This window comes from Plectrocnemia conspersa, unplaced genomic scaffold (assembly GCF_051122295.1).
Source record: "Plectrocnemia conspersa isolate PC_06_02 unplaced genomic scaffold, ASM5112229v1 ptg000001l, whole genome shotgun sequence".
Classification (NCBI taxonomy): Eukaryota; Metazoa; Arthropoda; class Insecta; order Trichoptera; family Polycentropodidae; genus Plectrocnemia; species Plectrocnemia conspersa.
The window spans coordinates 21,758,591-21,786,410 of NW_028277165.1; the positions used below are offsets into that span (position 1 = coordinate 21,758,591).

The 27,820-nt window shown below is 32.6% G+C and overlaps 5 protein-coding genes and 1 long non-coding RNA gene across 11 annotated transcripts; 4 read left to right on the forward strand and 2 right to left on the reverse strand.

Moving 5' to 3' along the window:
• The first annotated feature begins 428 nt into the window (after positions 1-428).
• On the forward strand, positions 429-5,414 carry LOC148239193 (uncharacterized). Of its 3 annotated transcripts, none has more exons than XR_015811518.1 (9): positions 429-1,003; positions 1,093-1,142; positions 1,218-1,293; positions 1,377-1,435; positions 1,509-1,569; positions 1,634-1,686; positions 1,767-1,785; positions 3,899-4,373; positions 4,457-5,018. XR_015811518.1 is itself a non-coding variant. In XM_088198860.1 (8 exons), the coding sequence occupies exons 1-8, from the start codon at positions 898-900 to the stop codon at positions 5,352-5,354; spliced, it is 621 nt and encodes a 206-aa protein (XP_088054986.1). In that variant the 5' UTR covers positions 889-897; the 3' UTR covers positions 5,355-5,414. The 3 variants fall into 3 exon arrangements, 1 of the variants encoding a protein (XP_088054986.1); XR_015811517.1 differs by having other exon boundaries at positions 882-1,003; positions 4,444-5,018; XM_088198860.1 differs by lacking the exons at positions 3,899-4,373; positions 4,457-5,018 and adding an exon at positions 5,158-5,414 and having other exon boundaries at positions 889-1,003.
• Positions 5,415-5,891: 477 nt separating this feature from the next.
• Positions 5,892-7,862, forward strand: LOC148239194 (uncharacterized). 2 transcript variants are annotated; one of them, XM_088198882.1, is made up of 6 exons: positions 5,892-5,991; positions 6,036-6,102; positions 6,172-6,247; positions 6,310-6,380; positions 6,455-6,476; positions 6,536-7,862. In XM_088198882.1, the coding sequence occupies exons 3-6, from the start codon at positions 6,184-6,186 to the stop codon at positions 6,820-6,822; spliced, it is 444 nt and encodes a 147-aa protein (XP_088055008.1). In that variant the 5' UTR covers positions 5,892-5,991; positions 6,036-6,102; positions 6,172-6,183; the 3' UTR covers positions 6,823-7,862. The 2 variants fall into 2 exon arrangements, with proteins under 2 accessions (XP_088055008.1, XP_088055000.1); XM_088198874.1 differs by having other exon boundaries at positions 6,056-6,102.
• A 1,173-nt stretch (positions 7,863-9,035) lies between these two features.
• On the forward strand, positions 9,036-10,894 carry mRpL2 (mitochondrial ribosomal protein L2). The gene is made up of 6 exons (XM_088198835.1): positions 9,036-9,319; positions 9,405-9,517; positions 9,591-9,726; positions 9,797-9,877; positions 10,440-10,571; positions 10,642-10,894. The coding sequence occupies exons 1-6, from the start codon at positions 9,085-9,087 to the stop codon at positions 10,845-10,847; spliced, it is 903 nt and encodes a 300-aa protein (XP_088054961.1). The 5' UTR covers positions 9,036-9,084; the 3' UTR covers positions 10,848-10,894.
• Positions 10,895-12,249: 1,355 nt separating this feature from the next.
• IleRS (Isoleucyl-tRNA synthetase) lies at positions 12,250-16,323 on the reverse strand. Its single transcript, XM_088198822.1, has 4 exons — positions 16,139-16,323; positions 15,845-15,950; positions 15,580-15,781; positions 12,250-15,444 (listed from the first exon to the last, which is right to left on the reverse strand). Exons 1-4 carry the CDS (start codon positions 16,264-16,266, stop codon positions 12,278-12,280), a joined length of 3,603 nt encoding a protein of 1,200 aa, XP_088054948.1. The 5' UTR covers positions 16,267-16,323; the 3' UTR covers positions 12,250-12,277.
• Positions 16,324-20,669: 4,346 nt separating this feature from the next.
• On the forward strand, positions 20,670-27,765 carry LOC148239197 (transcription initiation factor TFIID subunit 6-like). Of its 3 annotated transcripts, none has more exons than XM_088198897.1 (12): positions 20,671-20,997; positions 21,060-21,348; positions 21,417-21,568; positions 21,636-21,815; positions 21,906-22,075; positions 22,153-22,315; positions 22,380-22,552; positions 23,671-23,876; positions 23,949-24,103; positions 24,406-24,510; positions 27,460-27,591; positions 27,663-27,765. In XM_088198897.1, the coding sequence occupies exons 1-11, from the start codon at positions 20,734-20,736 to the stop codon at positions 27,550-27,552; spliced, it is 1,950 nt and encodes a 649-aa protein (XP_088055023.1). In that variant the 5' UTR covers positions 20,671-20,733; the 3' UTR covers positions 27,553-27,591; positions 27,663-27,765. The 3 variants fall into 3 exon arrangements, with proteins under 3 accessions (XP_088055042.1, XP_088055023.1, XP_088055032.1); XM_088198906.1 differs by having other exon boundaries at positions 21,426-21,568; XM_088198916.1 differs by lacking the exon at positions 24,406-24,510 and having other exon boundaries at positions 20,670-20,997.
• LOC148239198 (uncharacterized) lies at positions 22,902-27,453 on the reverse strand. Its single transcript, XR_015811531.1, has 2 exons — positions 26,395-27,453; positions 22,902-25,446 (listed from the first exon to the last, which is right to left on the reverse strand). It is a non-coding gene; the product is annotated as an uncharacterized LOC148239198 (long non-coding RNA).
• Positions 27,766-27,820: the final 55 nt, after the last annotated feature.

Consider the following 27,820-nt stretch of genomic DNA (forward strand, 5'->3'; position numbering starts at 1 on the left):
TATTTTAATTATGCATCACTATATTTATCCGTGAGATTATGTAAATCTAGGAAAAATTTGTGTTAGTGGATTGGAATTAGAGACTGCAATAATACCGGGATTTTCAAAACCGATATTACCGAGATAAAAAACATGCAATACGGTATTACCGGTATCACAGGTATTGACATAATTAATATTTTTATCAATCGCTAACAAAAAAGACCTAATAAATTATGTCCATTCATTCAAAGTCGAAGTGAATGCTTTATTGCTAAGTTTATGATATAATTTATTTGGCATTAGCTGCATGTAGCCCCTACCCCCTCATATACTAAATAATAAATACTTGTTTTTAATAAGGAAGTATGGGGGCCGATTTACATTTAGATTTGTTATGGCCAAAACTGGTCGGCATTTGAGTAGCACTGGCGTGACGGTTATTCTCTACACTAGCAATCTTCCGCGCATTCAAACGCGTCGTCTCGCGTCCGTCTTTTACAATGTAAACAACCGTTATTCATCAATAAAATACTACTGCAGTGGCCCAATCTGTGTATAATTGCCACCTGTCACCATCACAGTATATAATGAAGCTTCTATAAATTAGATATCAGGTTTAAGAGAAGGGGTCAGCGGAATTGTGACCGTGTTATACAAACAGAAATCTGGTCCAATGACATAGTTTCGTCGTTGGACCAAAAGTTGGTGGAGCTTTTATTGTGACACGATAAATAAGTTAGGTTATTTTAAAAAAGGGTAGTATCAAACATTTTTTTATTAATTTTAAATTTATTCTTCAAATAAAAACCCGACAATTAGAATATATTTTTAATAATTTTTTTATCTTTAATTGTATTTTTATTTCAATGTAATTTTTATTATGCTCGTAAAATATTACAATAACATTAAAACAACATGGACGTCCGAGATTGTATTGAGGCCAAAATATATAACATGGAATTGACGTTCGGCGCAGACTCAAAAATATCAACAATGTCTCTACTAAATATCGTTAAAACTGGTATGTTTATGATATTAATGTATTAGTTGATTTCATTAACGCGTTCTGTATATTATAATTATATTACAACAAAAAATACATAATTACAGAGCCCCATGATCCACACAGTGTTTTCAGTAATAACTTTTTTACCAATGAGGTAATTAAAATAACTTTTATACCGATTCAATTAAACAATATTTTAACACTTTAACATATTTTATGCCTTAAAAAGGTAAAAAACAAGACGTGTAACAGTGACGAAAAAGTTGCGACAGAAATAGAAGAAATTAGTGATGAGGTGAAAAAAGGTCATTTAATTTTAATAATACTTTTAAATTTTCACGTATTATTAATGCGACATACATATATAATTATTATTAGTAATTTGCAGAAGCAGATGCTGAAGATCACATTTATAAATATTGCAATACGTTCGACTGCACAGTTCGGGTAATCAATACAATACCAAAAATGTACTTAATAATTAATTGATAAGTCAATTAAACCTTGTATGGAATTTCAGGGGAACAGACAAATCTCAAATGAAAATGATATTCGTCAAATGGATGATATGCTAGAAATTGGTTAGATATATAATACTTTATTTTTTATCTTTGTAAGATAATAATATATTGGGTTTTTTTACAGAAACACATGACGTTAAAAATATTTTAATCACAAACTGCACTGATAATCCACAGGTATTATTTATTATAATTAAATTTTAATTAATATTTATTATATTTTCATAAATTAAATATTTTACTTTTTTTATTTACAGGAAAAAGACAATGATTCTGGTAATATTTAATTTATAATATACAACTAACTTTGTTTAATACTGTTAGTGTAGCTTCACACATGTCGAATGAGTGTAGTGGGGGTAAAACTCGCACATGAACCGGGCCGGCAGTCAGCCGTTGACAGTGATTATGGTATCTTGTAATAAAACTATTAGATATATTCCTCGTGTTTAGGCAATAGCAGAAGAAATAGACCTCGAAATTTTAAATCTCTTTTAATTATCTTAGTAGAATACATACAAAAATAAAATCCTAACGCGAAATGCGTGGAAGGACTTATGTGAAGCCGTTAATCCTAAATGACTGGCATCAGTTTACAGGGTTGGGAAGAAACCGGCTAAAGACCGGCCACGTGTGAAGGGTTTGTAAATGGCGCCGGGCGAATCCATCTGGCACGTGTGAAGCTACACTAAATATTCAACAACTATATACATATTTTCTTCTCAGTCAAGTATTTAAACCTAACATTTTAAACAGTTATAAATGAAGATATACTATACAAATTCCAAATGGTTTTGGTGACTTATGTTGAATTATAGCTTTTATCGGGGTTGACAGTCTTCCATGTTCCAAATTGAAGAATATATGTATGTAAAAATAATTTACATTGACTCTTTATTTACATGAGATTGCTTATGCATCAGCTTTATATTTTCACAAAAATGGTATATACCAATCAACAATAAATAATATTTTTTCATTATGAGCTGTATGTACAAATACATACATATGTATATGTATATATGAAATATTTCGTACTAGTAAAAATAGATTCCATACCGATACACAGTAGTAGATCCACTATAAAGTACTGTGAATATAGTGAGCACACATAGGGCAAAGTTGCACAATCGGTCAATTGGTGTTAATGTAATCTTGATAATTAATTATTAGTCAAGATCGTTGTGATTGAGATAAGTCATGAATTCAGTTTAAAATAACAATGAAGTGTTTAATCTTTCAAGTAGATTATGATAATTTAATAAAAGAAAAGGAGATACAGTGAAGGCGGCTAATTAAAGTCTTGATATTTATTACATATATTGATATTCAAAGGAACGAGAAGATAATAAGAACCAATGTCTACCATGCTAGCTATATTAAATGAATGTCTTAGGCCGGTTTCACACGTGCCGGATGGATTTGCCCGGCGCCGTGTAGTGGGGGTGGTGTTGTATGGGCAGCGTCGGGACGGCGCCGGGTAGATTTGTCCGGCACGTCTGAAATGATAGGTACTAGCCCATACAACACCATCCCCACTACACAGCGCCGGCCCGGTGCCGGGAAAATCCACCCGGCACGTGTGAAACCGGCCTTACTATATGGATAGATAATTGCAATCAAATGAACGTCTTAACTTAATACCTTGTATTGTATTATTATTTTATTTTTATTGATACAAAGTTTTAAAATTCACATTCAATTTATGCAATTATTAGTGTATATCTAAGTGTTTATTCTCATAGTCTTCAAGTCACCTAAAAGGTCTGGTCGACCTCTTGAATTCCAGTAACTGTGCATACATGAAAGTGGAAAGCGGCTGCTTTCTTTTTCTATCAAGGATCATCACGGTTGATACTCGGCGTAGCTCCCATTGGGACGAGTTCATTTGTTACAAATCAGAAACGAAGTAATGCAAGTTTCTGAAAGAAATAAATTCAGTATGCCGTGTTTCGAGTTTATATGTTTTTAAATTATGAAAAGTAGTTTATGCATGAATGTGTGTATGTAATATATAAATAAAAGTGACAAAATAATTGGACCACTCCAACATATCTTATATTTCGATATTTTGTAAACAACTCGTATAGGAAATAAATTTTGTGCGTTAAAATATTTAAAGCTCATAAGTAGGCGGAGATGTTTAACAAAAAAATAATGAATACATGAATGTGAACACCAAAGGTTGCGAGTACGATACAGTTACATATTGAATAAATGAAACTATTCAGTGTACGGAAATGTTTGGTTCTGTCGAAACATTCAGATAAAATGATTTTATTTTCTTATATTTGTATCACTCATATCATAATTGTTTGTATATAATTGGTAATTTGTGGATTAATTCGATAGTATTTAATAATAATTTTCAATTTTTTATGTAAAACAGTGATTTTTTATAAAATGGTCCAAAGAAAAAATATTTCTGCTGAAGTGAAAATTGCTATTTGTACTTTACTCGGTGAAGAAACTTATACTTATCGAGAAATAGCCCAAAAATTAAACGTGTCTCATCAATCAGTGATGAGAATAAAAAAAATGTTAGCACTTGGACAGCAACCCTATTCGTCACAACGACATAAATGTGGACGAAAACGCAAAACGACCCCTCGGACGGACAGAAAAATTGTTTCTATTGCACTGCGAAATAGGCGGGTTACAAATGAATGTGTAACAGCAATTTTAAATTATGATGGAATCGAAATATCTATGAGAACTTTACAACGTCGATTACGTGAGGTGGATGTTAAAAGCAGCCCCACAGTGATGAAGCCACGGCTAACAAAGACGATGCAAAAAATACGTTTCGAATAGGCCAGGCAACACCGAGATTAGACTGCTGATGATGTATATGATGTAAAAATGTATGTCTTTAAATTATGTTTTAAAATGATATTTATATTTTTTTTCAATTCACGCTATGAATGTTAACAGTAATTTTTTGTAGGTTTGTTTCTCCAATGAGACAATCATGCGCATGTTGACCGAACAATGCGATAGTGTGCATAGATGACCTTCGGAAAAGTACAAGGAAGAATGTATAAAAAGGGTCGTAAAATATACAAGTTCAGTGATGTTATAGTCTGTTATTAGTGGCAAGGGTGTCAGTCCCCTTTATTTTGTTCGAGGAACGACGAATCAAAATCAATATAAAAACGTTTTGCCAAGATATTTATACTCATATTTTATTGACAAAAGCATGAAAAACAATAACTATATTTATTCAAGAAGCAGCTTCCTGTCACATGGCAAAATCAATAAATAATTACTTGGCAATAAAAATGTACTAGTTTTACGTTGGCCAGATAATTCAGCTGATATAAATCTAATAGAAAATTGTTCAGCAGTTCTTAAATCCATCATATATAAATGCTCAAATACTAATTTAGATATTTAGAAAAAATACATTGAAAACATAAAAAATTGAAGTAATAAAAGAGAAAGGTGGTGTTACTACATATTTATTTTTTAAACCAAAAATGTGCAAAAATAAATTGTTTGTGTAAAAATATTGTTTTTACTTTTTTAAATTACATAAAGGTGTGTAGAAACCACAAAAATATGATAAGTAATCTCTGGTCCAATTATTTTGTCACACCCCTATATACTTGTGTATATATATATATATATATATATATTAATTTCCAGATTCGTCGTATTTGTCATCTCAACTTCTAGCGAAGAATGTCGTAAATTTTAACGACCAATCGGAATCCATAGAAACCTGCAGGACGTTTTTGAAAAGCTTACTCCCTGAGTTAAACAAGCTATCGCATAAGCAAATGCTAAGGTTTAAAATAGAAGTTTCGCAGTTGGTAAGTGATATTCTAGAAAATGGAGATTAATATTCTAATTCTGTAAAAATAAATAAAATTGTATACTAATTATTTTATTAAAATTTATTTTGTATTAATAATTGTTTAAATATTTTTTTTTCTTTCCTTTGGTTTTAATGGCTAATAAGTAAATTAAAGAGCACAGTAAAACTAGTTATTTTTACTGAAATCTTTTCAAATATAATTGCAATCTATTTATAGTATTATGTAATTATAATAATTGGTAATGTTAAAATTGCGATGAAAAATCACATCTTTTGCTACGTGTCACGGCAATATATATACATTTACCTAATTAAAAATAAGTTATTGATATTGCTAATCTTATAAAGGAAAAATAAGTATAAATAATGATTAAAATTTAGCAAAATGTTGTAAGATACTTTCGCAGACGTTATGGGTAAAAGCAAAACAAATGTTCATAACAATCTGGTTTATGAACGTGGCCCCGATATAGGTATATACCAGGTACTTAAACATATTTCTAATGTTTACTTGCCTGTATAAATTATTGCATTTCTGTAATACAATTTTTAAAGCATGGCCACTTAAAAGTGACATTTAGACCAACATCGGAAGTGTCAAATTTTGTTATATTGAATATGTCAGTACGCTTTGTATTGTTCGAGTATTAATACTAAAATGGGTAAAAATCAAATAAATTTGTATACAACTACGTGTTTTTATAAGTAATTAAATATTATTTATAGAACCAAATTCATTAGAAACACATACTACCAACGAATTTCTAATCGGGGTAAATGAAACTTAATCTGCCATAAAGTATTTAAGAATTTATTAATTTATATTTTCATATTTATTGCAGGAAAATGTTAAAATGGAGTATGACAGTGACAGCCTAAGCACGTATGGAAATGAAACAAATGATAACATCGATATAGGTTAGAATAGCATTAAGCACTTATTGTTTTTATTTGTACTTCTTGAAATAATGTATTTTCAGAATTGCACGATGTTAAAGAAGTATTACATGCAAACACATATAATGCTGATATCAAAACACAAACAATTGTGGTATGCACAAATCATTATCATTATGTTATACATTGTATGATATAAATCAATACTTACTTTTCTTTTATTTACAGAAAAATCATTTTGAACAATTAGGTAAAATCTTTGTTTTCTTGATATTCTTAATCAATATCTTATTTTATATATTTTTGTAGACAAAACATTGAATAATCTTCGGAATGAAATGCTTACATCACCAATACCTACCGAAAATAACTCGGAAGTGCAGGAAAGTGCGTCTGCCACAATAATGAAGTATATATTGCAAAACAGAAACAAAAAGGAAAATACAGATATAGATTTATTTTTCCAAAGTATTGCAATTAGCATGAAAAGATTGTCTCCGTTTAATAGAGCTAAAGCTAAGTTAAAAATCGTTTCAGCTATAACAGAATTAGAAGTGCAAGAATTAAAAAGTTCACTAAAATTAGAGGTAAATTGAATATTATAATTATGTTCTGACATTACGTAGCAACTATTATATTGGTAAGTTGTATCAAATATAATTTTAATTAAATCATTTAAAATAATCATAAATAATAAATATGTTGAAAATTAGTGGTTTATCAAAACTTATACATATAATTTAATATCAAAGGTGGCAGTGTTTCAATTTTAGAGAATATTTTAAATTCAATTTAATGTAACTAGTTAAGTGATTGATATTAATTTTATATAAAATATACCTTTAACATTTCATCGTATTCTAACAATATTTGTATTTTCTTAGTTAGAATTGGATCTCCACTTTCTATATGCCAGAAAGTTTTTATATGTGCTATTATACTATTTTTTTTAAATATAAAAAATTATATAAGTTAACACTTTTTTTCAAAATCACATTTATATATACTTAATTATTAGTTTATTAAACTTAATTGATCCCCTTATGTATACTCTGAGAACTTATACTTTAAAAGTTGAATTGACAAATGTCTTTGTAATATAGTATGTAATTACCCAGAATTCGACCGACCTTCAAATAATATATCGCTTTTGAAATTTACTTTTCAAAACAACACAGCACATCTTCTATAAAGCATATATTTCTCATGAACACTTCATCGTGTATTGTACATAAGAATTGCCATATTACGGCGCAAATTGGAATTTTTTTTACATATTCGATATTTTTGTACGATATGCACGACGTGTCAACATAAAAGAAATACATTTGCTTTATCTCAGACAAATCTAACGGTACCTATCAGTTCCCAGTAATTATGCTATGTACCAAAGAAATAAACACGTCATTGCGCCTGCTGGCTCCTTTTTTATGATAGGGATGGCTGGCGAAGTGAAAACAAAAGCAAATATCGCATACACGAATTCTTTCTACTATTTGTACATTTTATCTTCAGTCAGACATATTTTTACCCAATTAGTGCACGGAATATGTTCCATTAAACATATGTGTTAAATATTAGTAATAAGTATGTCGCAATAATTATATTTAAATAAAAAACGTATTTGAAAAATTTTCGCCCAGGATTTTTAATTAAAAAAACCTTTTTCATTGGAAAATAATGCAATGTAATTTTTTCTGTTACCAACTAAAAATTGGTTGTACTATATCAGTCGATCGCGTCATGATTTCAAGTTGATCTTTGCTCCATTATTAAAGTCTAGTTATTTTGCTAAATTTAATATGAAAACATGTAAAACAATCGAATTATTCATTGTGCTTATGTATCCCTAATATATATTGGAATATGGATATGCTCTTGCGTATTCTCTGCACTAGATACTTTGAATACCGCCATTCACCTAGTAACAAAATTATCCACTATGTGGTGCTGTGTTGTAGTCGGTGACTGATTGCAGATTTGTTCACTGATCGCTTATAGAACAGACGCAAGGTTCTATATTCGAAGCTGTTTATAACCTTAATATATTGTTTTAGCGTGCGTAGAAGTACATACATTATATCACTTTATGCCACAATTTGTACACAAATGCAAGACGCTTAAATATCTTTAATAAGCTATTTGTCACGTTTTTTCTATTAACCTTTTCACCGCGTATCTATGCATGCCATAGCGAGTAACATCCTGGCGCAGATGACTTACGATTGACACCGAATGTTCAACAAATATTAAAATTTTCATACATATAAAAAAATTGTTATGTAAATGACAATATATTTTTAAATTTATTTTTTATACTTGATTAACATATTATGTATTTATTTTTTTAAAAATAATTTTATTCGACGCTCCTTCTTACAAAAGTCATCAATAACCATATCACACAATATATTGTCTTTCATTAATTTGTCTAAAAGCTTTTTTCGATTATTATTAATGCAAGAGCTGACGATCTATTCTCACTTTGACTATTTCTAGTGAATGTTTTTATTCTTTTCATTGTAAAAAATGATGTTTTTGCAGAAGCACTCGCGGTTCTCATGCCCTTATCTCTCACTCACTCTCGTCACTTAACACGCGAGCGATCGAGAGGGAAAGTATCTCACCGTCCGCGCCTGATGTATATACGTATATATATTAAGGTGACCCGTACTTATTTGTTCTATAATATTTTTTTCTTTTTCTTCCTCAAACAAAATTTCCGAGATGACCTTTTTATTTTTAGTGTCCTTTGCCATTTTCAAAAGTGGTCACTTTAATATATAAATATCATGGCCGAATATTTGTTGTTTATGTCCAAAATATAAAATCAAGAGCTGTCACTTAGTGCAGAAAGTATGAACTATTTATGCCGATTGACGGCTAGGTTATCTATAGGGGCGATTCGCACCACTCCTATAGCTTCCGCTTCCGCTTCATGTTTGAAAAATAATACAAGAGAAGCTCATTGGCCGGCGCACAATACAATCAAACCCGGCGGAAAATGCCTCCGGCGAATTGTACACTATCCCGAAGAATATACAGTGAAGCCCCTCAACGTGACCAATTTGGCTGGACGACATCCTAAAACTGGTAATTTTTACGATCAATTTTCACTTGTATACTCCGACACATGACATAACCTAAAGTCGAAAAATGCGCTTGTCGTGTTATATAGGCAGAGTGGTACACAACGGAATCGGCGGTGGCATGAAGCATAGATATCATTGGATCAAATGGGTTAGAGACGGACCCGTAGAAGGGCCGCCGAAGGAAGAGAGGGTTATACAAGTAATATGCGTTTCAACCTTCTAATAAAAATGTATTTGTTCATACAATTATGTATAATGTGTCGTTTTTGTAGATTTTTGAAGACGGAAATCGCACTGCCTTTGTAGCTCTGGTCGCTTCGGGCGATGAACTAAAATATATACTAGCAACGGAAAATATGAAAGCGGGCGATATAATCAAAACGTCCAGAGAACTGCCCAGAATACCTGGTATAATATATTTTGTTGCTGTATTAGTTACGTTATATTTTACGCTATTAATGTGTTTATTTATTTTTAGTTAGGCCAAATGAAGGTGATGCATATTTATTGGGAGCTTTGCCCAATGGAACGATAGTTAGTGGTATTGAAAAATTACCTGGTAAGACTTACTTCAATTTATCAGTTTACTATTTATGTCAGCCATGCAAAGTTTTACGAATATTTAATTCATGATTATATATTGAATTAATAAAACGAGTTGACTATCACATATTTCACAGTGTTTATTTCTCAATCTTTAGATGTGTAATTCCTATTTCTGATCATCAAAGTGAAACATGTTCCCCATAACAAAGCCGAGTACCTTGAAAGATTTTTCGCAGACTTGTTTACGTGTCGAGATATCCTCCACTCAAAAGCAACGTTCAGAAATAATCGAATTAGATATTTTAGATATCCTAATGTCAAATTTAAGTGTGTTATAGTGGTATTCTCAAAAGCTATTTGTCTATGGTTAGCTTAACCGCTTCCCGGTCACAATATTTTTTTTTAAAATGACTCAAAAATATCATGCATGAACCCACCCTTTAATTTAAAATATTTGTACAATTTTAATTTTCAATAAAAAATGTTTTTGTAAAGCTTTGCTTACTAACAAAATACAATAACATAATAGTAATCCTAGGTGTATATTAATTACCATCAATTTAATACATTTTCAGGAGTTGGGGGATTTTATGTCCGTGCTGCAGGTTCATTTGCAACAATATTGAGAAAAGAAAAAAAAAGAGTCTTCGTTCAAATGCCTTCAAAAAGGATATTTAGCATCGATGAAAAATGTATAGCTGTCGTCGGTAAGTTACAAGACGATTAATCAATTAAAGTTTTGTTGATTCAATAATGACATGTTTGATTTATACGCAGGTCGGATGTCAAATATAATACATTCGTCAATTCCGATCGGCTCCGCCCAAAGATTAAGGTGGCTCGGCTATAGACCAAGATCAGGTCTATGGCAGCGCAAGAGTGGTCGCCACGGCAGAAAGATTAAACCACCCAAAAAGGTCAAAGTACTCGAAAAACCAGATGAACCTGCCGAAATTTTGGAATTATATTTGCCCGGTGTTTAATTTCTTAAATATATATTTGTAGTTTTATTAATAAAAACTTAACATAATTGTTATATTTATATTTATATCCATTGCTTAATCTTTAATCCTTTATTACAAATTTATTTCTAATATTTTTAAAGGAATAGGTCGTTTTTTAACTAATTCCAATAGCAAATCCACTAATAATGAAGATACTGATGCTTATACAAAATAGTGAGAATAGAACAATAAAATATAAACCCCCAAAGTAAGAAAATTCGATTTATCGTTAGAATTTACATGTACAGTAGAATAGATATTTCGGACACAATATCCGGTCAAATGTGAAAATTGTTAAAAACATCCTGTTACTGTTATACATGTTTAAATCTAAGGTCACTGCTTGTAGAGGTAGATATTAAAAGGGTTAGAAGTTCCTTATTTCTGTAGGACAAAACAATAAAGCTGACGAACATGTTTTACAATGGTTAAAAGTAGTGAAGGTAAGTGTGCTGTTATAAGTTCGCATCGGCTCAATAGAGCCGGTTGCTAAACTACTTTTAGTTTGTAGAGCCAGTTCCTAAAACGAGGAAAAAAATAAACAATACCTAAAAAATTAAATGCCTTAAATGTTCAAAAACAATTTTTTTTTATTATTGCAGGAGAAATGTAGATTTGTACACATATGATGTGTTGTGGCGATTGACTGAATATGCTTGCACTCAGCAGGCATAAATGTAAGGTGACCAGATTTTGAAAATATCAATGAAGGACACTAAAAATAAAAAGGTCATTTTTGCCATGGGAGCTAATAAAAGGTTATTTCGAAATTTTGTTCAAGAGACGTCTCTGAAAAAAAATTTAAGGAGAAGAAATTGCTACAGGAGCTCAAAAAGTCTTTAAAAATTTATGTTTAAGGAGGACGTCTGGTCAGATGTCATTTTGCAACTCAATTTCTGAAAAAGCTAAATCTAATGAATTTTTTTATGAGAACGACATTAAGTGGAACAAATAGTTTAAATTTTTAGAAAATTGGTTGATTTGAATAGATAAATGCGTTAAAATTATTAAATATACTTGTTGAGTCGAAAAATAATGGAGAAGCCCAGGAATATTCTGCACTTCGATGTAAATCTCCTGATGACAAGCAAACAAATATTGGCGCACGCTTGAAACGCCGTCTAATGCATGCTTCAGAACCATACACATTTTTTGAAGGTAAATATATTTTTACTATTTAAAATTGTGCTTTAATTATTTTATGAAATCAGGTGGGGCGCCAAGATTATATTTTTAATATTGGGCGCAGCAACACAAAGTTTGGAAACCATTGGGTTAGAATTCGGAAGATGTTAGCAGATTGAAGCCCGCTATTTTATTATACGTAATTCTTAGAGCAGGTTGGGATGGGTAAAAAAATAATGATAAAATGAAACACTCCTTGCAATAATAAATACATTTTAATATGCTCATTCTATATCATAATCCAACTCTCTTCCGACAGGATTTTCAACGATGATTGTTTTGTATTTGCCATCTTCTTCCCTATTCAAAAATTTGCAGAAAGGCAAATCGCCATTGGCAGCATCTGGCACGTTCGGCGGTGACGGTGAAGCATATATTGTGCGTCCAGTTATCTTAAACACATCGCTCTCCATTAAAGGTCTATTTTCAAACCACAACTGATACTTCAACGTGTACAATCCGAATATTTTCTCAACTTCCTCTGTCAATTTTTTAATGCTGACATTTTCACCTTTAAAAGTCTTCAATAGCATCATTCCTTTTGAAGATGTAGCTCCGTATCTAGGTGAATATCCACTCAATAACACGTTAACCCACGGCAAGAAGGGTAATACGATTGGTTTCTTTTGTGTTATTACCAGTTTTAGCTTGACACCCTTCAATTCTTGCGTCTCTTCGATAATTACAGACCTGGGAATATTTATATAATCGATTTGTATGAAGGACGCTTTGATTGTGCTTTCAATAAAATTAGCATGACTTTGAGCAATGCGTAGTAAATCGCTCGAATCACCAGTGATGGAATAATACACGCTAATTTCGTCAGTTGGTACTAAATGAGCTTTTTTCCTTAGTTTTTGAACTCTATTTATGATCTCGCGCGCTATACCTTCGTCCATCATCTCTTGATCGGGGGAAACGTCCAATAGTATAAGTACGTCATTATCACTATGAGCTTCATATTTTTCACTAGCTCCCGTCGATTGGAATATGAATCGAAGTTCAGACATCTCAATAGAATGACCCATCACGTCGTATGATCCTTTTGCGATTATCTTCTGACAGTCTTCGTCAGATAATTCCTTAATGGCTTGAGTTATAGCTTTGAAATCACCTTTAAGTCGAGCACCTAATGTCTTATGATCCGGCTCCGCTTTCAATGATACGCCATATTTTACTTTATCTGTACTGACAGTTATTTTACGTACGTTCATTTCTTCTAAGATGTACTTCTCTAAAGATTTAATATCATTCAAGTAATCGACGTCTCGGTGAATGATCACCAATTCAGGCAAGGGATATTTGATCGGCATAGTTTTCCTGTCTCTCAACACTCTTCCTAATTCAATAGTGCTTTGCATTCTCTGCACAGCCCGCTCAATGTTCAAATCGACTAAATCTGAACAGGGATTCGGTAGCATCGAATAATGTATGCTATCGACTCCGCCGTTGATTGTGATCTTTTTCAACGTTTGATACATCAATTCTGTTAAAAACGGTGTAAACGGCGCCATTAAACTGACCATATCGGATAAAACGCTGAAGAGAGTGTTCAGTGCAATCAAGCAATCCTTTTGACCGGTCTCGCCCTTCAGTCGCTTCCGGTTCATTCTTACGTACCAGTTGGTGAGATTAGAAATGAACTTCGTCAATCTAGGAATGACTGTATATAAACGGTAAGCTTCCATTTCTTTCTTGACGAACATGAGAAGAGATTGCGTAAACGATAGTATCCACCTGTCCATGATGTTATCGGATTTGTCGGTCGTGTGTACTGAAGCCGGATTGTACATATAATCTATCTTATCCACGATGACTATTTTTTCAACGTTCTGCATCAAGAACCGGAAAGCGTTATACCATGGTAAAAACACATCTTTGATGACGTCTCGAACTCCATCTTCTTTGAAGCGTAAATTCTCAGCTCTCACGACTGGAGAGTTGATTAGATATAGCCTCAGAGCGTCGGCGCCGTATTTATGTACGATTTGCATCGGATCTGGATAATTTTTCTTGCTCTTGGACATCTTTTGGCCGTCAGAGGCGAGTACCAATCCATTTGCGATCAGATTTTTAAATGGTGGTTTTTTAAATAGTAAAGTAGAGATCACAATCAATGTATAAAACCATCCTCTAGTTTGATCGATACCTTCTGCGATAAAATCGGCCGGGAAGCATTCTTCAAATTCTTTGACGTTTTCGAACGGATAATGCTGCTGAGCGTACGGCATAGAACCGGATTCGAACCAGCAATCGAATACTTCAGTTACTCTTTTCAGCGGCGGCTGTCCGAGACGACTCGATGGAATTTCTAAATGATCAATGTTCTCTCTATGAATATCGGTTATCTTTTGACCGGTCAGTTTAGATAACTCTTCAATGCTACCCACACAAACGACTTCTTTCTTATCGGCCGATATCCACAACGGAATAGGAGTACCCCAATATCTATTTCTACTTACGGCCCAATCCCTGGCATCTCTCAACCAATTACCGAACCGTTTTTCTTTAACGAACTCCGGAACCCAATAAGTAGATGCACTACTTTCTAACAGATGCTCCGTCATTTGTTCTACTCTGATAAACCAAGATGGTACAGCTTTATATATTAGGGGAGTTTCAGATCTCCAACAAAACGGATAACTGTGTTTAACTTGACCGCTGTTAAATAATCTACCGTTTGATTTCAAATAAGCAATGATATTCTTATCGGCGTCTTTTACATATTGACCTTGAAAATCAGTAACCGGGAACATGAATTTGCCACTAGCGTCAACCGGACAAATAGGATCTTGATCTCTTGTGATTACGCCTGCCGCTAAGCAAACTCTGAAATCGTCTTCTCCGAAATAGGGCGCTTGGTGGACAATACCCGTTCCTGAATCATCGGTTACATAACTATCGGTCAATACTCTAAAAGCTCCTTCATGCTTCGAATAATAATTAAACAACGGCGTATATTTCAATCCTGCCAATTTAGACCCTTCAATTTTTTCTAATATTTTATACTGATCGGCAGTCTTGAAGATAACCTCACATCTATTCTCTTGAAGGATGTACATTTTATCTGTGGTGTTATCTAACACTTTAACGTATATCAATTTTGGATTGACACAGAGAGCCATATTGCTGGGGAGCGTCCAAGGAGTAGTGGTCCACGCTAAAAATGAAGTTTTGTCGTCGAGTGGAAAAGTTACTACAACCGCAGGATCGACGACTTCTTTGTAATTTTGTCCAGATTCAAAATTGGATAGCGGAGTGTTACAAGCGGTCGAAAACGGCATCACTTTGAATCCTTGATAAACGAGACCTTTGTTGTATAATTCATTGAACACCCACCAAACAGATTCCATAAACGACGGATAAAGGGTCTTGTAATCGTTTTCGAAATCTGCAATTGTTAAAAAATATGTATTATAAGCCAATATATTATTTCTATTTTTGCATGTAAAATATATCACTAGTTTTACATATAAAAAACTATGGTAATGAAGGATTTTAATATAAATAGCATTGCTTTACTAACCAATCCATCGTCCCATTCGTGTAATAATTTCGACCCAACTGTCCGAGTATCTCATGACAATCTTCCGGCATTCAGCGTTGTATTTATCGATGCCCATTTTGGCCACATCCTCCGGCCCTTTGATACCCAGGAGCTTATCGATTTCGAATTCAACAGGCAAACCGTGACAGTCCCATCCGAATCTCCTTTCAACATGGAATCCCTAAAAGAGTATCACTATAAGTACAAAATAAAACCTTCCGAAAGCGTAAGTGATAATACGAACTTGTTGATGGGCATATCTGGTTACGACGTCTTTGATCGTGCCAGCGAGTATGTGACCGTAATGAGGCAAACCCGTTGCGAAAGGCGGTCCATCGTAAAAAGAATATCTGAAAGAACATCAAATTTCCACTTATTTCATCATAGAATAAATTTCAAATTTTATGAATTAAAAATATATTTTGAACGTTTTTTTTCTTATTTGTGATTCAAAATTATGGTATATTTTACTTTTGGGGGCTTTATATGGAGCAACGTGCTTCAGTGACGTTTAAAAGTAAGGTTGAAAATAATCTACCTTGGTTTTCCTTTTGATTGCTTTAAACTATTTTTAAATGCGTCAATCTCCTTCCAATATGCTAAGATGCGCTCTTCTTCCTGCGGGAAGTTGATACTTTCTGGAATACGATCTATCAACGCCGGCATGATGAAACAACGGCACCTGGCAGTCAGACAGCCCACCGTGGCTGACAGTGTTGCAATGTAAGAAAACGTATAATATTGTAGCAAAAATATATTTTTTATTTTTTATTAAATACCATTATATAATGATGGAAGCTTGCAATATTAATCCTTTCAACGCCAAGCGCATGATATGATGCGCAACTAAATCTACTGTCTAACGCCAAGCGCATGATATGATGCGCTCGTTAAAACCTTCATTTTTTAAAGAAACGGAAAGGTAAAAGTTGGCAATATATGTTTTAAAAATCAGTTTGAGTTCCTAGTAAACGATTTCAGTGATTTTATTTATAGAATTTGCGATGAAACAGTGGTATATATAATTATAAAGTCACGCCTTAATTTTAGTCGTTTGTATTTCGCGCGTGGTTTCGATCGTGCTTATTTAGACCACTTTTAGGGTTAGCACAAACGCATCGCGGAAATTCGTTTTTTTATACTTTAATTTATGAATCGAAATTAAATTATGTCATCAATATTTCAATGATAATTGTGATTTGTAAATACTTGTGAATATATTTATACGTTATTTCGACTGTTTTAATATTGTCAACTGTTTTTGTGATTGGTTTTTATTGTTTGTAATAATTAAATAATAATAATAATAATTACTATTAAATACTTATTAATAAATATAAATAAGATATAATTAATAAAATATCAATATTAACTCTTAGTAAATATTAAATAATAATAATAATAATAATAACAAAAACGATTCCTTGTCGTAGAATCATTTTATTTTACTTGTTCTATTTATTTACATTAAATTAATACCATCGTGACCTAACAGGTTACCCCAATGCGTCACGATGGTCGAAAAGTTTATTATTTATTGTATATATATGTGTGTGTGTGTGTGTAATATATATTACATATTCCGCCTGGAGTGTAGATATGTTGCACTCTTGCCGGTCCCAAGCCCGGATAAAGGAGGAGGGTTTCTATCATGGAGCAAACCAACCAACGTGGATAAATCCAAATAGTTATGAAAAAATTACAAAGAAATAATAAATCCGCCCCGATTCATAATGACCTAGACCAGGGGTCGGCAAAGTGCGGCTCCGGAGCCGCATGCGGCTCTTTGGCTCCTTGAGTGCGGCTCTGGCACAAATATCTACGGGCCCGGGCGCTAATTCTGGTCGAGTGTCCTTATGTCCTGATCTTCTGCTTCATAACGAGGTTCGATGGTTATCAAGAGGAAACGTTTTAAAACGTTTCGCGTCCCTATTGCCAGAAATTGAAGCATTTCTCCTTGAGAAGGGTGTTCACTATCCAGAACTTACAGACAATCAGGATCCAAAACTTTCATTTCATGGTAGACGTTACGTCTCATCTAAAGCTTTATACCGTAAACTACAAGGGAAAGGAAACACAATTTTTCCGATGTTAGAAGAAGACATTTCATTCGAAAACAAATTATCCATTTTTACTCAAGATTTTGAAAGGGAAACATTGTTTCACTTTCTGAGCCTGCTGAAGCATCGCCAAGAAAATAATTCCTCTATTGACAAACACCATTTCAAAACAACTATTTTAAATATGAGGGAAGCATTTCTCAGCAGATTTCAGTAGTTTAAAAACAGCAAAGCGACCTTAGCATTCGTCAAAAATCCTCTTAATGCTACAATAACTGAATTGAAATTTTCTCCTTTTGGCATTGACATTGGTAACATTGAAATATAATTGCAGGATTTAAAAAACAAGGAAATATAGAGCTCTAAATTTCAACGTCTTTGTATTGATTTGGAAATATTGGAGAAGAACGAATGTGATCTTAGTTCACAACACAAGTGGTCTGCTTTGAAAGACCTGGAGAATGAAGACATGATCATTTTCAACGTCTGGAATAGTATTACTGACTCTTACGATCAGCTGAAAAAACTTTTGCTGTTCTTTTCCTTTTTGGTTCTACATATTTATGCGAACAATCCTTTTCAAGCATGAACTTCATCAAAAGTAAACTGAGAAGTCTTCTTATTGACGAGAACCTGGAATCATACCTAAAATTAAAAACAACAACATATAAACCTGACTTACTGAAACTTTCCAAGGAGATCCAAGGACATTGTTAGCATTAAGTGTTTGTTAGTCATTGTCATGATTTAAATTTATGGATACCTTACTTTCATATTATTGTTTATCAACTAAAATTATAATAAAGGTTTACTAAATTAAAAAACAGATTTGGCTCTCATAACTTTTTTAAATCATTGTAATGTACATATTTGGCTCTTCGGCCAATAAGTTTGCCGACCACTGACCTAGACGATCGAAATCTAGATAAACGATTGGACTTCAATTTTGGAAGCTGGAATGTGCAATATTACTACCAGGAAAAATACAAACAATATCGGAAGAAATACTAAAACTCAAGATATATCTAGAAGCCCTACAAGAAATTAGGTGGAAATGCCAAAACCGATCACCGGTTGTAGTGCCGTGGAAGAAGAAGAAGAAGAATATGTATATATTATAAATTATACATATAATTATATATAGTTAAATGTAACATCGTATCTTGCTATCAAGTTTTATTATTTATTATTTTTATATATAAAGAAATATGACAACCTTCAACAACAACCAATTGCAAACACCATTGATCAAAAACAAACGGTTAGGTTATTAGGGTTATTTTTGTGTACGATATATGTGATTTTATATGCATCAAAGAAATCTTGTCGATTTGTAAATTTTTATAACAGGATGTAGTTCAGACGAAGAAAAAATGCGTTGCAGATTTATATATTAAAATTGTCTCAGTGTGAGCATGACCCTGCTTGTCGTTCGCTTGTATAGTGCCGCGCGCGTTCATGTGTGTGTAGGTGTGCGTACGCGAGCCAGCTCGCGGACCGACGAATAGATTTTTTTTTGTTCACTCCATATATCCAACAATACGACTAAAAATGTTTGTTTATTGATATAATTAGAATGTTTAAACCATGCTAATCATACATATATAATTTTAAAATATAAAAATTGAGTATTTTGCCTGTAATGATGTGTTAAACAGAGTAAGTAGCCAAAAAATTATATCGCTAAAAACGCATGGCGTACAGCGAGTAATTAACAATTTACCGGTCGGCGGTCTAAGGGTTAATGATAAAATTATTCGATAAAAATTTTCCTCTCTCTCTCATTTTCATTACATCAACAATCCAATTGGTTTTTAATTGTTTTTAAACTCAAAAATAATAACTCCCTAACTATTTTTTATAGTATTTTCTGCTATTTATTGTGAGTATCAAAAAACTCTAGGGTGGCAGCGCGATAGATTCTTAACCCCTTACCGCATACGACACCATATATTGCATTACAAGTTAATTTTGAACCATTTCAGCGCGTTTGACGTCACAAGACGTCATGGCGAATACACGCCAAGCGCGAATGACGTTCCTATATCTCATCAACATTTGAAAGCCTAGAGACCATGGATAGCGAATAATTTACGCAGATTAGGTGCTAGAGCAGCAGGAAGTTAATGCTGATTTTTCAAAAAAACATTCTTCTCTTATGAGTAGGGTTGACATAATTGACAAACATTGATGCGGGACGTTTACGTGCTAAATAAATAAAACATGAGAATTATAGGTAGGTAATGGTTTACCTTATTCAAATATTAGTTTCTTCTTTCACATAATTATGAAATTGGGCGCAAGTCATTTGCAATTTAAAATGACAAAGCAAAATTTCTCCAATTGTCTCCACTGACAACTTGTTTCTTTCGTTCGACCATTGGGTTGGCACTATGAAAAATATTCTCTCCACATTTGCACTGTGGACTGAAATGGCAAATACGTATTCGCATAGCTTTATTAGACATAATTTCTAATCAATATACTTTGTATTTGCAAAAAAAACATTTATCTTCCATACTCAATTTCATAGTTGCTTCGCAGTTTTGCTTGGTATTATTTTTCTCTAAATAATCTTTTAGATACACAAAAAAAAATCTCAAAAAAGTAAGTACATACATATAATTATTATATTTACTGTTTTATTTTACATACCATCATAGTGCTTTTAACCAAAACGGTAGAGAGCATTAGGATATGGAATAAATGTACGCATGTACTTAATAAGCATGCTTATTTAATACGCTTCAAGGCGGGGAAGACATTGCAACCTTATTGTTTCCAGCATATGGGTAAAACTAAATGTTTGTACAGCTTGTTGTAAAATAGAAATTACTTTAGTTTAATTATTTTTATAAATGCTATTCTACTTAAAAAAATATTTGATTTGTTTGCTAATTTAAAAATATATGTATATATATATGTTTTAAAATGTGTATTTTGCTAATTATAGTATTTTTATTCATTAAAAGAAAACAACAAACTTGTAATAGAGTCTTTTGAAAATGGTCACAACACTTGCTGTTATGACCGTTTCTGTCAGTGCGCGTCTGTCAGTGGCGGCGTTGCGAAAATGGCTCCTTCCGAAGGTAACGGTGTGGGGGGCGGAAACGCCAGCTCAGCCCCCGCCACACTGTCTTTGGAGTCCATCCGAGCGATGGGCGAGAGCTCAGGCATAGCATCTTTGCCGGACGAAGCCGCGCGTGAGCTGGCAGATGATGTTTCGTTCAAGCTCAAGATGCTCATACAGGATGCGGCCAAATTCATGCACCACTCAAAACGCTTCAAGTTCATGCCTGACGACGTCAACCACGCTCTAAAACTTAGGAATATCGAGGTAGTAAACCCATAAATTATGTTTAATAAATTTCGAATCAATTACTTAAATTATTATTTTAGCCTCAATATGGATTTTTTCAACGAGACTTCACTCCGTTCCGCTTTGCATCGGGCGGAGGACGCGAGTTGCATTTCATAGAAGAGAAAGAGTTAGACTTGAACGACATACTTACGAGTGCCGCTCCAAAAATACCATTAGACGTAACGTTACGAGCTCATTGGTTATGCGTAGATGGCGTACAGCCTACTGTTCCCGAAAATCCACCTCCCCTAAGTAAAGAAGTACAAAAATTAGAGTCTGTCGACCCGATTACCAAATTGACCAAAGTCAACGACAAAGACGCTGCGGGTGATTATTTCGTAATCTTTCCTTTGTTTGTTTCTGTGGCATTGTTATTAACATTTTTGTCTTGTCAGGCAAACCAGGCAGTGGTAAATTGCATAAATTGCGAAATGTCGAGACTGTGCACGTGAAACAATTGGCCACACACGAGCTGAGCGTTGAACAGCAGCTGTATTATAAAGAAATTACTGAAGCTTGTGTCGGAGCCGACGAAGCGAGAAGAGCGGTTTGTGTGATAATATATATATTTTTATATTGTCGAATGTGAAGATTTATTTTAATAATATTTACAGGAGGCTCTCCAATCTCTCGCTTGTGATCCTGGACTCCACGAAATGCTTCCGAGGATGTGCACCTTCATATCCGAAGGCGTTAAAGTCAACGTTGTCCAGAATAATCTGGCGTTGTTAATTTATTTGATGAGAATGGTGAAAGCGTTATTAGATAATCAATCCTTGTATTTGGAAAAATATGTAAGTCGATTATAAAATAGCTGTATATTAGGTTTATGTAAACTTTACGTTGTGACAGAAAACCTTATAGTTAATTAATATTATTTTCAGTTACACGAGTTAATACCTTCAGTGTCTACTTGTATAGTATCGAAACAATTATGTATGCGGCCCGAAATGGATAACCATTGGGCTCTGCGAGATTTCGCTTCTCGGTTAATGGCACAGATCTGCAAGAATTTCAATACATCTACGAATAATGTACAAACTAGAGTCACAAGGTAGAATTGTTTATTTATATAAAAAAAAATATATAAAGGAATTTATATTGTTTATGTATATTTTATGTTTTTATCAGATTATTCAGTAAAGCTCTGAATCCTCCTTTACCATCTACGGATACTTCTGGCAAAGAATTAACACAAGCGGAAAGATTATCGCAACAGAATGAAAAAACTCCATTAGCTTCTCTGTATGGAGCGATACAAGGATTATCCGAACTCGGCGCTGAAGTTATAAAAGTAATTGAAAATTAATAACTTTTTGAGTTTTAATTTTATTTCTGTATTTATTTATAACTTTCAGGTATTCATCATTCCTCGCGTTAAATGGATCGGCGAGAGGATATTAGCTAATATAGATGCACCTGTAAATGCAGACAAATTAGCTGCTGGACACATTAAACACTTATTAGAAAAGATTCTTCCATCTGTGATCAAATCTTTAAGAAATACACCAGATTTGATAGAAGAATTCAGGTATGTATTTATTTTGTTTATAAAAATATTTCGGAACCTTTCTTTGATGATGAATTCATAAATTGCCCATTTTGTTGAATTTTTTTTATAGTTAAAAAAGTGACTGATAAATATGTATTTCTATGTATTTTTTTTATATTTTACATAATAGTTTAACACATTCAATACCATGTGCACAAATTTGTGCGTTTCGTCATTTTAACTTCATATAACAAAAACACGTTAAACTACGTATTTACCATAACGTATGTTATTAATATTGTATTAATGAAATCGATATCCCAAATTCCAGAGGCTTAAAATTCGAGTAAAATATTTATTATTAAAACATATATTTTTAACTTTAATATTTATTTTTTGTGTGGTCAGCTTGAAAACATTTACCAGCATGAAGTGCAATTTTACACTGTCTACATATGAACGCACTTCATTTACGAATTTTAAGTTTTGCACAGACTCGACAATTACGCCTTACTAATTTATTAGTTTTTTTATTAGCAATTTTAACTAATTCGTGATCTTTTAAAACTCCAGACAATCTTTCATTGTAATCAATACTGAGGGTCTGCATCGTAACAATAGCGAAGGGTGAAACTTGCATGCTTGATGTATCTGGTGTAGCTATTTCAGTGGAGCTATCTTGAAGCCACGTTTCTGCAAATTTCAGCATAAACTGTTCTATTTAGTTTTTGTAAATTTGAATTGTATTTAAAATTTCACAGCAAATGAGATACCCATTCATATAATTATTGTAATCTACGATACATTTTGGTTTCTTGATAGGCAATTTTCTTCTTCTGTTAATTTTTCCACCGTTCGCTATTTCGACCAGTTGTATCGCAGAAATAATTTTAACTTCTCTTTTTGTTTGTTCTCCAAAATTGTATTAGTACATCTCTTTTTTATCTATACATAGCTTCTTGAATTTGTAATCAAACGTTTTTTAATATTTGTAGTATACCACAATTATTTTCGTGTTGTCCCGCAGACGTTTTCCAAATTTGATGTTAAAATGTTATTGTGTTTTAAAAAAATAAGTTTTTAGGTCTTAATTTTCTTATGTCTTTCTTTACCGAATTTCTCTTTTATATATGATCTTATTGTAATAATGTTGTTAGACGCGATTATGGACATTTGGGAGCTACACTTCATAACGCTGTCGGTAAGCTTCGAATGACCCCGACGTCTACGACTTCAGCGCCAAGCGGCAATGCAAATACAGCTCCGTCTTTGACTAAGTTCGTCACTATCGTTCCAACTACGCCTAACATAGTACCGCCACCGCCGGCTCCGCCTGTCCAACGCCAAACTTCATTTAGTGGAAGTAAGTAACGTGCAGATCCACAATACAATGATTGAAAAATGCTTCATTAAAAATATTCCAATATTTATCTAGGTATTACTTCAAATCGAACCGTTGTCGTAAACCCTGCTTCGACTCCGAACATGGGACGCCCCTTAGGATCGGTGGCCAACACTCAGCCGGCTCAAAAGTTTGTCATTGTAACACAAAAAACTACGGGTGGCAATCAGCAACAACAACAGCAATCGGTGAGTGTTATAATTTTGCACGCACATCTGCCACCTTTTGATCGTTAACGCAATAGAATAGAACAGTTGTTTTGTATGTTAATATAATTAGATAAGAACCGACTGATGTGTAAATGTTGCAAAACAAAGCAGGTAAGTGAAGAGAATAGTCGTAACGCACAGGCATTTTTGCGGTTGATGGTTTATTAGCATGTGTATATTAGTTGAGAAACTTTAAGGATGATTTTTTGTATATGTTTTTTGTATTATGTGTATATATTTGAATTCCCAAAAGGGTTAAGTAAACTGAACGTTTTATACAGGCCAATATCGTTAAAACGGTTAGTGGAGTCGGATCAGTTGGGCACGGACAGAAAGTTGTCGTTGTCTGCAAGGCGCCTACTCAACAAAGCACCACAGTTAGTCAGGTAATTGTAGAATAATGCGTCACTTCTCGCCGCTGCTTCGCCGCCGGTGAGTAATTCGGATTGTGTGAGTTGAAGAGTGTGTTGCGTATTGTTTAAATTATTTTTTTCGTAATGAATAAGCACAAATTATATTATATTTTCAATTTAGTTTTAATTAAATATAACTTGTTAAGGATATGGATTTTAGATATAATAGTTGTGGGACTGAATTCAATTTTTGTTGCAGATATTGTTTGAGGTGAATGTAAAAATATTTTTAATCAATTTTCTTTTTACGAATTTATTATAGGGCACAAAATTAATATTGTAGTATTGTATGTGTTTATCACAAAATTGTATGACCGCAATAGCTCAAAAATTACCATTGATTAAAATCACTTATTTTTAATAAATTCAGTGAACAATATCAAACAGATTTATTAAAAAATATATTAAATATAATCGAATCACTATTATTTATAAATCAAGTTTCTTTATTTATGTTATAGAGGTATTACATTAATATTGCTACATATAAACAAATATGATTTTTATTCTAATTTTTATTTATTTTATAAGATGATTTATAATCTCATTTATAACTTATCGTTTAATATTTAACTTGATGGATGATGTTTTTGTTGAGCTATCTACATCCGCCATCACATATAAGTGTTTTGAACGCTCTGCTCGTGACATTACAACATAAAATTAATCATGAGAGAAGCATTCATATCTCAAGTTAATTTCTGCCTCGGTCCTTTGATCAAATATATTAAATCTATTCTTAACCCGCATATCTTCTTCTTTAAATCGCTTCCTCACTGCTGAGGATCGTGAATATCCTGACGGGTTCCAAACTCGTGTAGAATGCTCCTCCTGTTTTCCCTCGATTCCGCTGCCGAAGTTCTTTGAAGAGCCCATTTGTGGGTTTTTCAGGTTATACCTTAAGAAAATCTAAAAAAAAAACAGTTGAATCTATCGCGAAAATATTTTTTAAAATATGTCATTTCAGTGAAATCATATCGGAACACATTTTCTCCGGTAAATATATATTTTACTAGTAAAAATATAATCTGGCAAGTGATTTTAACTTTTCCATATGTAATAATAATACATTTACACGCTTACATGTAATGTATAAATGTTACGGTGAATGTGTATTTTTCACTAGTGAAGTCCAAATACATTTTCACCAGTATCATAAATTTATTATAAGTATAATTTAACTGATAGGCGCTAGTGAAATTATATGCTGTTCTTAAATGTCTATGAAACTCAATTTGACAGTTGCACTACATCCATTTGCTGTTTAAACCAAAACCCAAAATATTCGAATTAAGAACTAATTATAGTTATAGAACTTTCATTAGGTCAAGTCTAATATACAAACTAAGTCAACTCATCTCTCAGGGTAAAATAAGTGGAAGAAGAAGTACAGACGACGTATCTTGCATTTTGCTCCATAGTTTGTCTGTACTTTGATATTACGTATGTTTTAAAAATATGATAGCTAACTTACCGATATTATTACGGACTTCTTATATAAGAGCACTGATCAAAGTATATTCAAATCAAATTTTGGGCAATAGGAGGGCGCAAAAACAAATTATCACTTCTGAGAATTCAAAAATTCACATCAAAAGCAATAAAATCGTGTCGGCGCCGTCGCAGTGGGAACGCTCGGTAATGAGTGTTCCCACTGCGTCGAAGCCGACACGATTTTATTGCTTTTGATGTGGGTTTTTTACTTCTGAGACGATATTATTGTTTTTTGCGCCCTCTTATTGATCGAAATTCGGTTTAGATATGCTTCATTAGATTATCACTTATTGTAAGTCGTAATATTGTTATAAAAAGTCTAGATAACCGAGTGTTTCCACTGCAACAGGAAAATTTGCTCACCCTTAAATCTGGTCAGAAAAATGCATGTATGTAATTTAATTCTGAAATACTATGAATCTTAACCTTTGATTAGTGAGTTAGTTTTACGGAATTTTCCTTAATTATTATTGTTGTTATTTATTTATTATTTTATATTGCATTTAAAGTAAATTATAGAAAATAATCAACGTTTTATTGCTTTGGTTTATTTTACTTCTTTTTTGTATATTAGTATGTTTTAATAATTTATTTTAACACTTTTCTATTAGTAAATTCCGTTAATTTATTCTACATATTTATATATATATGTATTATATGGCTTTTGTGAATTATTTTTTATATCAATTCAGAGGCTCTCAATATTTTTTATAAAATATAAAATATTTTTTATTATGTTCTTTTTTAATTTATTAGTAATTATTATTTTCTATAGAAACCATTTAAAATGAATCAAATTAAAAAAAAATATTCTATAAATATAATGTTATAATTTCCAATTTTTGCCCCCACCCCTGGATAAAGCTGAAATGACGACCCTGTCCTCCGCGAGCGACATCTCATAACTGGAGAATTCGTTTTATGCACTTTGCTGAAAGTCTTTATTTAATATTCAATTCTCCTAGACTACATTCATACGTCGTGCCATCCAAGGTATTCTTAACATACACCTCTAACACTACATTTCAAACGCATCTAATCTTCTTCTGACTTTATGGTCCATATTTTAGACGCATAAAGGCATATGAAGAATATTAGAAATCTTACCAAACAATTTTTCGTTTTTACTGAGATACCTATCTTTCCAAATTTTTACAAGACGAAACATCGCACTTTTGACCATTGCTGTTCACTTTATGATTTCGAGTCTGCAACTTTTAATAATAAATTATGTATAAAATGTAGTATACTGATTTTATTTCAAAGCAATATAATCGAGGTATTCTCATTACATTTTGTAGCAACTTTTATGTATCACTTTTATAACAATAAAATTTAGAAGATTTATAATAGCTGAGTTTCACTGCTATTTATAGTAAAACTTTCCCTTTTAAAATTCAATAACATTCATGTATTATTAAATTGCAGGCGCCAGTGTCCGTTGTACCGAAACCAATTTTCATCGGTCAAGGAGATGCTCCACCGCCACCAGAACTGGACGATCTCTCACATCTTGCTTGATAACCCCAATGGAATAAAACGAGTCACGTTTTTTAAAATGTACGTTGTGCATATGTGCATATGTTAATTTAAATAACATAAATAAATAATGATTGTTCTGTTAATTTCAGATTCCATCAGATAATGACTGATCTCTGAAGGGATTCACAATGTCTTAATTTTAAATAATATATATATACATACATATATAAATAAAATATTTTAAGTAATAAATGTGTTTAATCTGTCCTGCAAATGAACATGCCGTTAAATTCTTAGTATGTTTATC